Source organism: Plectrocnemia conspersa, unplaced genomic scaffold (assembly GCF_051122295.1).
Source record: "Plectrocnemia conspersa isolate PC_06_02 unplaced genomic scaffold, ASM5112229v1 ptg000004l, whole genome shotgun sequence".
Lineage (NCBI taxonomy): Eukaryota > Metazoa > Arthropoda > Insecta > Trichoptera > Polycentropodidae > Plectrocnemia > Plectrocnemia conspersa.
Genome location: NW_028277168.1, coordinates 4106197 through 4120161, shown reverse-complemented (window position 1 = coordinate 4120161; position 13965 = coordinate 4106197). Strand labels below are relative to the sequence as shown.

At 31.1% G+C, this 13965-nt stretch overlaps 1 protein-coding gene across 1 annotated transcript; it reads right to left on the bottom strand.

Annotated features, from left to right (window-relative positions):
• Window positions 1–865: 865 nt before the first annotated feature.
• LOC148235689 (putative ATP-dependent RNA helicase DHX34) lies at window positions 866–10561 on the bottom strand. Its single transcript, XM_088184216.1, has 18 exons — window positions 9821–10561; window positions 9638–9756; window positions 9383–9549; window positions 8178–8384; window positions 7991–8120; window positions 7785–7933; window positions 7506–7719; window positions 4969–5174; window positions 4716–4910; window positions 4420–4650; window positions 4260–4357; window positions 4041–4197; window positions 3856–3972; window positions 3524–3702; window positions 3348–3458; window positions 3165–3286; window positions 2812–3106; window positions 866–1180 (listed from the first exon to the last, which is right to left on the bottom strand). The coding sequence occupies exons 1-18, from the start codon at window positions 10429–10431 to the stop codon at window positions 889–891; spliced, it is 3600 nt and encodes a 1199-aa protein (XP_088040342.1). The 5' UTR covers window positions 10432–10561; the 3' UTR covers window positions 866–888.
• Between the last annotated feature and the right edge of the window lie 3404 nt (window positions 10562–13965).

The following is a 13965-nucleotide window of genomic DNA, read 5'->3' as shown; positions in this document are numbered from 1 at the left end:
CATATTTAAAAATATACAATATGCAATACTTTTTATGTACAGTGATTCAAATGAAAGCTCTAATTTTTCTCGCTTACAAAATGCATGGATTCTACTTTTTATGAATCTGAAAGTCTATCCTCCCATCACCTTAGTAAATGTGGAAGCATTCGAAACATATGTCATCAATGTGATACAACTTCTATCGGATTAATAATACATTATTGCATTTACTTGTACTATAAGTTTTCAATTGAAATTTTAAGGCTTTCATTTGAGTTATCCCATTTTACAATAATATAATTAAAAAATCGCTTACGCAGAAAATACATAATTATCTCATGAAAGCTATTCTTTAGTCGCTTCTCATGTATTTAACTAAGTTTATCGTATTATAATTGTTAGAATACCACTTCATAGATACAAGATAAAAAAGTGTAATTTGTGTTGTGTATATGTTGTCTTTTCTGTATATTAATTTTGTTGTTATGAATTATTTTCGTCTTCCATTGAAACGTTACTTTACATTCCTTTCAAGATTAAAAATCTTTCTGTCTGATGTTAACAAGACTGATTTGATTTTTCTTTCGAATGAAATCTGTTTATCGTACAATCAAAATTAATGACCACTCTGTAACAAGTCCTTAAAAATGTACTCTTATGACTGTCTATTTATATAATTATGGCTCTGCCGAATTAATAATTAATGAGTGTATCCTTAAAACGTATATGTAATTGTGGGAACATGAGCTTTCACTATAAATTATCTTTATACAATACGTAGTATTTTCCTAAATCATAAAATGTAAGATCTAAAAACACCTTTATATGTGTATTGAATTGGATCCCTTGTGTAATGTGGATATGTGAAATAAACAAAACTGTACAATATAATATAAAGATTTTTATTTATCCATCACAACTCTTTTTATGTCTTAATGTTTCCACCGGAGTGAGATACATTTTTTTGTTGCATTTATTACAATAAAACTCTTTGGAGTTTGGTTTACGCGATGTCGTTGCTTCGTCCTCTTTCTTCTGCTCTTCGATTTCATTTTTCAGCACTTGAGCGCATGTAAAGTGTTGGTGCTGCAGCTTCTCTATTGGAGTTAAGCACATGCTCATTTCACAACCATCACACTTCCACTGTGTTTGTAAAATTTCTTCGTAAACGTCCAGACTCCATTCGGTTTCGACAAGACTGAAAATATAAAATCTTTATATTTTTGCCACTTGTTATGAAAAGAAAAATTGGAAAGGAGAATGATCAATGTTTAGATATATAATGGTTAAAGAAAAAGGAACTAGATATTCGTCGTAGAGGAATAGAGTATCTACAAACTGTAATGAAAATTTTTCAGTTCTTTAAATCATATTACAATGTTACAAGTATACAACTAAAAAATTACAGGTTTGAGTTAATACTATATTAGGGTTTTGCAGGTCCTCGGAGAAATATTATATGAGGGGCCCATCGAAATAAAATATGTTTTGCTTGTCCTAAACATTAGATACTTCCCTGTTTCTTGAAAATCTGCCAAGGTATTTCTAACCCAAAAAGTAGTAAGGACCCTACGCTAACTTTAAACTATCGACCAACCAGTCTTCTGTCAACGCTCAGTAAAATCTTCGAGCGCTTAACTTAAAAAGGCCATTATAACCTTCTGTAGATAAAATTACTCCAATTTTCAATTTGGTTTTAGATTGGGCCATTCTATGACACACCGACTCATTAGAGTTGCCGAGTTTATATCTAAAAAAAATTATATCAGGAGTGCAGAATGTTAACAGCAAGCGATTTTTCATAATAAATGACTTTCAAATGTCATGGGTCAGATATTTTTTTTAATTTTTGAACTACATTTTCTTTAATTTTTCAGCCTATACTAGGGACTAAAATAACCTACACCAGGTCTCGGCCACCTTTTTTGGCTGCAGGTCAAAATAATTAAAATGTGACTATTAAAAAAACTATTCGGGTCAGTGAATATTTTTTGGTCCTAACAACCATATATGTGGTCTAGTGGTGACATCGTAATACGTTAAAAAAATATTATTTGCAGAACTGAAATGGGTCACTTTAAATCATCAAATGGGTCACTTGGTGACCCGTGGGTCATAGGTTGCCAAGTCCTGCCCTACACCACTAAAATTACTTAAGATTCATACAAGGAACTTTTTATTTGATTTTTTAATTTATTCAACAGTGATATTGGATAGCATTCCAATCCTTTTATTATCATAAACTTTGTAGATGTAAACTGAACAAGGGCATTCAATACCAGTATTCCAAAATTTCAGCCAATTTTTAATGAAATTACAACTAGCATTTTTGGTTACTAAATTGTTATAAACATATTCTAATAAAATGAAAATGTATCCATTTTCAATTTCAACTTCAATTAAATAACATTTGCCGGCATGCCAAACATACAAAAAGTAAACACTTGCAGGGAAACCTTTTTTAAGATTAGAAGTTAGACAATATACTGTGTTCACATATATAGTGATTTGAATTTACATTTATTTTATATAGCAAGATTTTGATTACATAGGACTGCAAAATACTTTTTGAAATTTTTTTTAGTTTTGTTAACTGATTTCTATGCAATTTTTAGAGCTGATTCTAAAAATAACATCACGTTAGGATATTTCATAAAAAGATAAAAAATGCAATTTTAAAATATTTGTGTTATTTTAATACATTGCAGGCCTGTGTTATCTGAAGGTCTAATGAATTCTAATGATTAATCCATAATACTACAAACTAACAATCCGCGACACATAAAATATGAGTAGCAACGTAGTGCGATATGTATTTAAATAAATTACCTTCCAAAGACTATATGATCTGTCAGCCAAACTCCTCCTTTTTTATCATGTGAATGACACACATAATCCTTATCAAACGGATTAGGATTGATATCTGGGTATGTAGAATCAAACTGAATTCCTTTATAGATAATTTTCTGATCTGCCGGTAATAGTCTTTTAATTGTATAACCAACTTCCGTCGACATATAAGAAGCTAAACCGACAGTTAATTCGAACTGCTGTTGCTGATTAGACTTCTTAGATTTCTTAGGCTTATCTTTTTCAAGCTCGCTCTCGACGCTCACTTCTACAGCTATAAAAACAAATTATTAATATATAATATATTGATTTAATTAGAAATAATAACTAACCTTCTAATCCATCGTTAATAAGACTATCCCATTGCTTACGCAAGCTTGATGCTTTCATCAACAATCTCAATCCGACTTCAGGAGTCGGAAATTCTAATTGCAGCCAAGAATCGCACACAAGTCTATAAAGATAATGTAAAATTAAAATAACTACAGTATAAATATAAATAGAATAAATAAAACCTTGAGAAAGATAGATTTGTATCTACACAATGCGCGAATAGTAGTAATGTTTGAGCGGCCGGCATTCTCATGGAGTTCATCAAATACGGTTTTGTAGTTTCTAATAAAGATCTGAAATATATTCCCTCATTGAATAATTATCTTGTTTGTTTCATAAGGTTTTATGTATTACTTACAAGTAGCATATAACTTGATGTTTAGAACTGATCGGTAGTTTTGACTTATAGCCACCGTAAGGAGATTCTATTTCGCCTTCGGTTAACTGTAAAACTTGTGGATGATTGCCGAAGTAGCTCATCGGATGTAAGGATACGAAGGCTTTGTTGGATGTGTGAAATAATTGTTCCGCTACAGACTGTAAAATAATTATACATAGATGAGAATATTATATAGAATGATTTCTATTCTAATGTAAATTTAATTTGTTCACTATCTATTGATACAAAATGTCTCACTCTTGATTGTATTCTCAAAGTTCTTATACATAATAAGCAATAAAACAGCTAACCTTATGATGATTGTGTTCATCAGCTACAGCAACCTGTGGATAGAGAGCTCGACAAAGGATTAGCTTTATCAAACACATGTCTTTATGACTACTAGCACTGCTGCCAGATATCAAATCCTAAAAAATAATATTCAATCAACTCTCGATTATATTAAAAACACAATTTACAAAAAAAATTATAGTACCTGAACTTTTTTCATATCATTATTGAGTCTAAACTCCACATCTTTTATATCGATAACATCAGAGTCTTTCTCTCGCATCTCATCTTCAATCTCCCACATTTGCATCTTCAACTTTTTACGCTTCTTTGTATCTTCTGCAGATTGATTCCGATGTTGCCTAAGAATATTCCATTTAAAACCTCTAATTATCAATTGAATATAAACACATTTCAAACAAACCTTCTCAAGTCTTTCAATTGCTTCAACTGTCCGTGTCTGAGAGATCGTTCTGCAGATGACATAGAACCCGCTTCTACGATTTCTAATATACCACAATCCTGAAAATCCATATAAAATACATACAATATCAAATTAATTTTATAATTAAAAAAAAATATACCTGTAAAAGATCTTTAAATTGCCCCCTCAATTTGGTTATTTCATAAAATCTTTGCTCTTCTAAACCGCGCCGTCTGCACCATTGCTTAGAATTTACATTCCTATCATCATCGTCTCTTTTATATCTTGATGATGAATAAGAATTACTTTGCTTCACCTCTAACCATCCCGCGTACGTATTCAATAAAGTCAAAGGATCGCCATGATCTGATTCTAATGGTTTTCTTGCGGCCTAAAAATAATATTATAAATATTAACATATTCTCTTGCTTTCATATTAATTAATAGATATAATACTTCACAATCTGCATCTCTGTGTGCCCGATTAGTGTACGGAGATTGTACAGAAAGAGCCGAAGCCATTGTTAGAACGATCTCCGATTGCTTGAAAACCGAGCCCAATATAAGCATTTTGCCCAAGACTATTTCTACTGGTAATCTTGATAGAGCTTTACCGAGTGGTGTCATTTTTTCTTCTGCTGTAAGAGCATACTATGGAAAAAAATATGATCAAACTGCATAGTCAATCTTTATGTACAAAAAAACTTACATGTTGTTTTAGTTCTAATAGTGCATTTTCGATATTGTCTGATTGCGGAGAATCTAGAAATGGAAATTTTCTAACATCGTTGAGTCCCAAAGATACCATTAAAAGTAACAGACTATCTAGAGGTACTCTCAGCAATTCTGGAGTACCGTATGGCTCAAAAGAGCAATATTCCTTTTCAGAATATATGCGAAAACATACACCAGGTCCTGAAATTTTTAATATACAATTATGTACATTTAGGTTAAAATAATGTGGCGACCGTTTGCCAAACAAGATAACGTTTCTTTGAACTAAATATGAACGTCATTTTATCGACTCTCGTAACTACTTAAATACTTATTTACAAGAAAGATAAGAGTGTGATAAAAATTTTCTAAAAAAAATTTCTTAAGTATTGGCTTATATAAAAAAACTAGTCACTCGTTTCTGAGTGCTTCCGATAAACCCCTCCCTTCGCAAGTGAGTTTTGAGCCATGTGGAACAGTTGATCTTATGTTATATTATTATTATCCCATGAGTCTAATATTTTAAGAAAAAATAATATTATTTATTATTAACCCTTTACACAAGTATGTCGCCAGCTCGGGAAAAATGAAAAATGGTTAATTCTTTTTAAAAATTAAAATTATATGATATATATAGAGCATAAATATGAATAAACTAATACCAAAAACAAAGAAATCAGAACAAGTACTTACATTACTCTAAATTACATTTTTTTTTTTTTTGGTTCTCTCAAGTACCATTGGTTGACAATCCATAACAATAAATTAACACAATAGACCACTCATTTTAAAATATTTATGGGACTAAAAAATGTTTTAACCATAAATAAGTAAATATACACAAATAACAAAGACATGCCGCTCAGTTTTAGATATACCTACCTGCGAACGAAGAAAGCTTACATCGCTTGCAGAAATACAAAATTGTACCGTTTTACAACAATTAAGAAATCCACAAGGTATATCTATGTTTATATAAACTGATGTTAGGTATATTTTTAAAAACTAAAATACGTCCCATCGAAGGTCAAATGAAACATTGCAGTTAATGTCATATTATTTTATATATTTCTTAATTAAAAATAGACAAAACTTTTGATGAGTAGCTTTATGGTACATATTTGTTTGTGATTTTATATATACGAGCTAATAATGCTTAAATAGCATATTTTTATATAAAAATAAACAAAGTGATGCACGAAAAAGGGCACTATGTTTAATAATATGTGAGATGTTGATTTATTATAAATTAAAGAAACAAATATGGAAAAATATTATTTTTTAATTTTTCGTAAATCCCCAAGTTCTATTAGTATACCAACTCATCAGTGTAAAACAATTGAAAATAATCAATAGGTTGTATACAGTTTGCGGGAACTTGGGGCCCAGGACGTTTATCACTTGTGTGGAAATATTACTATTTATAAGGTACATTGTCATTACTAGTTATTATTCTCCAATTTTCTGATGTGGTGCGATTTGTTTGAGGTATCGTTTCTTTAATTGCTTGTCTTATTATTTTAATTGCCTGTATTCCATCTTCGTTTCAAGGCAACAGGCCTAATTTCAACGTTACTTTCTTTACTATCATCATTGGAAGATGAAAAATCAAACATGAAATCCTCCCCGTCCCTATCATTACAAAACATATTATCATTACAATCACTAAATTCAGCGATAGCCATGTTTTTATTTTTAAATAATTTTACAGTAAAATTTAAAAAAATGAAAAAATAAGTAATTAAAATAAAATTATTAATTACTATAGTTTTACTTAGACACAAATTACGGACACCCGAGACACTGTCGAAAACTCAATAGGCAATAAAAATGTCACTGACGCGTGTCTACCGAAGGACGATCGCCAACCATTGCCTTCGGGAGAAATCTACGGCACATCTGCATTTAAATTTAGTCATCAAAAAAACCCTGACTTATTGCGATAAATGTGCTCTTCCCAGCTAGATTCAAGTAAAAATGATATTTTTTTGATAATATATGCTTCTTGAAAGTCTTGTCTACAACACTGCAAAAACTCCACTCAAAACATAACAAATACCCAAAAATCGACGTTATATTTCATTAATTGAAATGGTGCGCCTGACGCACCCTACGAGTAATATAGAGCCAAGCGCTGGTGCGTCTCACGCACCTTACGAACGGAAAGGGTTAAGATATTCTTATTCTATTTTTCAACAGGTGCCATACCTATTAAAATGATGTTATAACTTTAATATTATTCAATGATAACTGATGATTATTCTGAACTTTATTTTTTTCAATCATAATTCATTAATTTAAATATAAAATTAATAAATTTCTATAGACTAACAACTTTTCATGTTTATTTTTCATTCTTTAAAATGTAAATATTTAACGCTGGCATAATTTTTTTTTATTTCAGATGTTTAATTCTATGCAACCATATTGTCCACGCAGCAAAACTACAGTGAGGTCAGTCAGGGGTAATTAATGTTGAAACACAAAATGAATGACCATATTTTATCTCAATTTTAATTAAAATTATCTTACCGGTTCTACCAGCTCGCCCTTTTCTTTGTTCAGCACTCGATTTTGGTATCCAAAACTCTTTCAATCTCTGCATTTTACACGAAGGATCATAACTCATCTCTTTCACTTTACCAGAATCTACCACAAATCTAATTCCGTCTATAGTAACGGAAGTTTCAGCGATATTCGTAGACACAATGCATTTTCTCACTCCATCGGGCGGATAATCGAATACCTAAAAAAACATATTATCACTATACTTCTAAAAATACTAAAATAAACTAGTAAGTGACTCTATACTTTATCTTGATCTGCAATAGAAAGACTACTATGCAGAGGTAAAATGACCCAACCGCGAGTTTTCTCAGCGTATTGATTCGCAGCATCCACAACAGACGTGATTTCTTGCAATCCGGATAAGAAGATTAATAAATCACCTTTTTCATTTTCTGAAATTTATATAAAATTAATATAAAAATATAAATTTAAATTTATAACAAGCTTACTTGGATATTTTTTATCAATTATTTGCAAGACTTGTAAGTAAGGCGTTGCATCTAATCGCTCCGATTTAGACGTGCGTCCTTCAGCTATAGGTCTGTAGCTAAGCTCAATAGGATAAAGCCTTCCAGGTACCTAAGAAAATTGTGTTAAATAATAAACTATATGTTTATAATTATTTTATTGATATACCTCAATCACAGCTGCATTTTCATCAGAAAAGTAGTCTGAAAATAACTTGATGTTTATCGTAGCAGACATAAGAACAAGCTTCAGATTTTTTCGGGTTTGAATCAAACATTTCAAAATCCCCAATAGGAAGTCGCCATGTAGATGTCTCTCGTGAATTTCATCCAGAATTATAACATCATAGTTAGAGAGTATTGCTTCGGAAGCCATCTAAAATAAGCATTAAAAGACATTTTAATATATTTTTATATAGGTGACATCTTTTATAGTTTTTTTTAAATACTTCTGATTAACATTCATTTATTATAATCTAAAATAATCATAAAGAAAATAGTTGAATAATAAAAATTATTCTGAATGTATTGTAAATATTGTAAATAAATAGTAACCTTTAAAATTGTATTCCAAAATTTGTGTGCACAATTATACGTCGAAGACCGTAAAGCACAGACGTATTTGGCTGAAGGCAAGAAGACAAACAGGTACTTTTATTAAGCAAAATCAATTTTACTAGAATATTTTCTATCCGAATTGTTCACGGAATAACATGGGCATCGTACTTTTTATTACTTGCTAAAAATTATCGTAAGATTCAATACCTCTCATGCACTTTCTTTCGTTTTAAGTAACACTCGTACATTACAAAGTCAAAAGGTAATTTATATTATTTAATATAGGATTATTTATGTATTAACACATTAGGCAAATGGCCGATGTGTTATTTTTTTTCTTTTGTCGAAAATTCGAATTAAAATTCAAGTCTTGCGTTAATTTTGGGACACCTGTTATATGATAGATTTTTTTTATATAATCTCCGGTCAGACCGCTCTCTGTGTGGCCGAGTATTTGTTACTTATTATCTTTTGACATTATTAGAAAGTGACCACAATGGTTTCATTTATAATGGGAGAACTATGCTTCATTAGAAGGGAGTTTAACTTATAAAATATTTTAGTGGAAGTTTTTCTGGACATAAAGTTCCCACTGAGATCATAGGAATAATCTATTGGTGAATGCAATTGTGAAAATGACATGATATGATATATCATCAATACATATTAAAAAAAATAAAAGTGCAAGATTTAAACCTGAGGTAATTTAAGTGAAGTTAAATAATCAACTGTTTGATTCCATTACTTATTCAAGTTTTTTTTTTGCTTTCTATCAAGTCAACAGTATGTGTGTTTATATATTTTTGGTTATAATACCTGTCTTAAAAGCAATCCTTCAGTGATGAAACAAATTTTAGTGGCTTGAGTCTTATTTCTTTCAAATCTGATTTGATAGCCCACTTCTGTTCCGAATTGACATAAAGATTCATAGGCTACTCGCTTTGCTAGAGAAATACAAGCTATTCTTCTTGGTTGTGTACAAGCTGAAATATATAATAAAAATATCAATACATTTATGTCACGATATATAATATAATATTAAAATATGATGAATAAATATATTTTTTATACCTGTACTTTTAAAACCAGCTTCATTGAGATACTGCGGTACTTGCGTTGATTTACCACACCCAGTATCACCAGCTATGATTACTACTCGCTCATTTTTCACACGTTCGATAATTTCATTTCTATATGATACGTTTAATTAAAAGCATATTTAGATACATTCAACAATAAAATAAAATATATTACCTATATTCAGCAACGGGTAACTCTGATTGAAACTTTCTCAATTTTTTGAGCTTCGTGAACTTCTCTCTATTTTTAAAATCCAAATACAAAACAACAATATCTACGAATTGTTTAAACATACTTCTAGTCAAAGGTCTTCTCCTATCGTAATCTTCGTCGTACGGAGGCATCTTTGCAAACAATTCATCTGTACTTGCATGCAATTTCAAATTGATACAATGCGTTTTGCTATATTCACTCGGTATATCAAACTTATTGGTTTTACAGTCAGAATCTGATGGTTTTTGTATTACAGTTTTACCAGATTTGATTAGCAGAGTCTCGTATTTAGTCACAAACGGCCAAAAGTCATGTATGTCGTAAACCAGTTTATCTAAATCTGTACCCCAGTTGATGACTCTGTTCAAGTCTGATTTGTAATCCAAAAAAGTGAAATTTTCATAATCGTCCGTTCGATCTGCTTGTTTTGAAGAACTGCTAGCCTTTTCTTCGTATTTATCTTCATTTTTGTAACGATCTTCTTCGTATCTTCTGGATGGTCTGTATTTTTTACGATCTATCTCACTTTCACTCTCGCTGGAGTGTCGTCTGTGTTTTTTATGTTTGCCCATCTTTAGTTTAAACTGTGAGACTTAAATCGTTATTTTACAATATTTTTGAATTAAAATATATGAAGTTATGTTTAGATTGACAGAACGCAACATAACCTGAACGTATCTCAAAGTGACATTTGTAAACACTGTCGCGTCGGTAAAACAGTGCACTGCAACACCGATTATATGAATGTCGTAGACATTATTTGAATTTATTTAATATTTTAATAATATAGTCCACTATTTTCATTTTATTGATTTAAAAATTCAACCTTATATACATAAATGTGGGGTAATATCGAACACGTATAATATTGATTACAAATAAATTGGGCAATTGATTTTAATCTGCTTCATTATTTTTATGTATGAATAATTTGGCATTGAAGTTAACACTTAACATAATAAATATTTTTGATACTTTCCTTATTACCTTTTATCAAATTTATTTTAAAATATTCTTATTTATTTTTTATACATTTTATTTATTTATATACAATTAAATATGACATTTTTTAGCTTGGTTCGTTGCAAAGAAAACGTACTGCTTAACTAGAACTGATCAAAAAGTCGAGTCAATAAGCGACTGTTTTTTTACAAATATTTAATGGTCATCTCGGTCGATTCGGTGTACCTCCGCTTGGTGTAAGTTTGGTTGAATTCTTGTTCCTGACTGAATTGTTTGAAGGAAATGATTCAGTATGACGATGCTTTACCTTAAATTTGAATTATTGCAAAGTTTAAAGCATTTTGTATAAAAAGCTTAGCAATTGCTTTATTTTTAAAACCTATTTATGTTCAATAAAGCGTAAAAACTCAGAATGTTTTACTTAAAAACTATCATTTTTTGGACGATTAAACTTTATTTTGAATATTTATAAATCATAATGAAGTCAATAAGATATTTGATAATTTATACAATATTGCTTTTAATTTTTCCTTAAAGTAAACATATAGTGTTTTATTAAATCTAATATATTATAATGCAACTTTTTTCAAAGCATGTTTTTACTAAATATTAGATTGTTACGTAAATAATTACGGTTATTTCCACCATTAGAAAATATACTTCCATTGAAATATGAAGATCTTGAATCTTCAAAAAAGAAGTTTATTTTTCGTTGACGAAAGAAAAGTAATATTGGGTGTGCTTTAATTGCATTTATGTTTTATTAGTTTCCATAATAAATTTGATACTTTGCAAAATAAATTTATTATTTTGCACTATAAATATGATACTTTGCACAAAAAATACTTTAATGTACAGAATACATTTACACCTGTTGACAGTTGCGAAGCGTATATTTTCTGTTTAAACCAAAACCTAACCTAAACAAATTAATCAAACGCTACATTTGTGGTATATTTTTATAGTGCAAAGTATTACATAATGGAGGGGCAGATGGGGGAATTTTCTCCCTAAAATTTTATTATTTTATTGTTATTGAAATTGAAAATCTATAATCTCAGAGATAATAGTAGCATTTGTACCGCTTTCTCAAACCTTAATTCTTAATTAAAACTATAAAACAGAAAATACATGAGTCTGTCTGTTTTTCTGTTTGTGACAGACAGAAAAACATAATACAATTTAGCTTTTCAGTTTATGATTATAATGGATTCTGTCTGAAGTCACAAGAACTCTTCCCAAACGGTGAACAGTATTGACGTGACATTTGCGTATGTCATTCTGGCTACCATTTTTTGGTCCACTATGAGAATTTTAAGTTGAAATTTGGATTATGAGCTGAACTAGCTTCTGCAATACGTGCCGAAGAAACCGTTTAAGAAACTGAACAGCAACATGCTGACGATTACGTGAAGACAAGGGACTAAAAATATAGTATGTAGCCAAGTATTGCAATAAATTTGTAATAAAGCTAGTAACATATAAAATTATAAAGCAATTGAAATAAAATGTTCTAACAAAATAGTGTATTTTAAGAAGGACCTTTGGTAATTCTTTATGTTCTCTTATATTACTAGTTAAAAATAAAAATATGATTTTGACGATTAATCTCGCTTGTGAAATAATATTTTTTGTGAAAATAATTTATGTAGATACGTAATAGAAGGCTTATATTACTCTAAATAATTTTCAGCTTTTCATAATTCGCTTGGAAATTTTCCAAGGTATATGAATTATTGTTTTATGTATTATAAAAAAAGCGTGTCGTGATTAGTCATATAGGTACGTGTCGTATTGCTATCGAAGGATAACGAGCCAAAGTACATATCGATCAGGGATAACAAAGGCGGGGGCGAATTAAGGCTTGCAGGAGGGGGCGGGCGCCGCTTGACAGCCCCTGACGCGGCCCATAACTCACTGAGCGGCTGACGCTACACCGCCGCAACCTAATTATCGGACCAAACTTAAGCACAGGGCTCGCGAACCGCGGCCGCAGTGAATTCATTTCCAAAAGTATATACCAAAAAGGGTCATGATTTATATAACGACCGGTGTGCCCGGCGCAAAAAAGCGTAGCAATGGTTGAGAATGATTTTTGATTAATTTATCGGTGGGTGGAGCGCGAGCAGCTGGCCGTGGGGAGGAATTGAGGACCCATTGTTGCAGATCACCTGGTCCTTCCCCGAGGGCCGAGAGTCCTCTGCGAAAGGTCACATCTGCCTCACACCCAAACAGTTACCCCCTCGTTACAAAGGTTGCCGAAGATTTCGTGTCTTTCGCATAATGAACGTGCATTGTGTTTCAGCCCAGCGTTTTCCAATCTCCGGTCGAGACCCGTTTCTGTATATAGTTTTTCTTCTATGGTAATTTGTAAATGAATTATTCTTCTTTTTGTTTCATCTCCTTCGGAGGTTGCCTATCTTATTGGCAATTTAAATTTTGCTTACGTACGGAATATTTCAGTGGAATTACACCACTTATTTTCCCCTGCAATTAGTACTTTGTTCCTCTCTTAATATGTCCAAGATATTGAAGCTTTCTTATCGTTATGTTCCGCAGCACTTCCTGTTCCTTTTCTATACGTCAAAAGACTTTAATATTCGCAATTCTATCAATTCTATGTCTCTTTTTCATATAAAAGAATAGCGAACCATCTGCATTCTTAACTGAAAGCTAAAGTTACAGTTTTTTATTATTCCGATTTCATAGTATTTTATTATATGGTATGCATTTTTCTGGTCAAATTCAAGAAAAGAGCAACTGGCCACCAAGATAATTTAATGCCGTTGGAGCACCTAAAAACCATCATCCGTCAGATATAGCCAAGATACCGTCCAAATGTATGAAAAACCTGCCCCCACAAATGACATCTCTGTTTAGAATCCACGTCAAAAGCAATAAAATCCTCCCATCGTCTTCACAGTGGAAACACTCGGTTGTCTAACGCTCATATTAAAACTTTTCATAAGAATATTATGACTTAAAATAAGTAAGAATCGAATAAAAGAAGCATATCTAAACTGAATTTTGCCCAATAGGAGAACGCAAAACACAATCATCCCTTCTCAGAAGTAAAAAATCCACGTCAAAAGCAATAAAATCTTGTCAGCGCCGTTGCAGTGGGAACGCTCGTTACCGAGCAT

What these genes read in the sequence shown, in the direction of transcription:
- LOC148235689 (XM_088184216.1), bottom strand. Translation starts at nt 10,431, where the DNA reads ATGGGCAAACATAAAAAACACAGACGACACTCCAGCGAGAGTGAAAGT. An exon ending in AAGGATTGCTTTTAAGACAG is followed by an intron (nt 8,385 to 9,382) that starts GTATTATAACCA and finishes TGCTTATTTTAG; the next exon opens with ATGGCTTCCGAAGCAATACT. An exon ending in AATTGATAAAAAATATCCAA is followed by an intron (nt 7,934 to 7,990) that starts GTAAGCTTGTTA and finishes TATAAATTTCAG; the next exon opens with AAAATGAAAAAGGTGATTTA.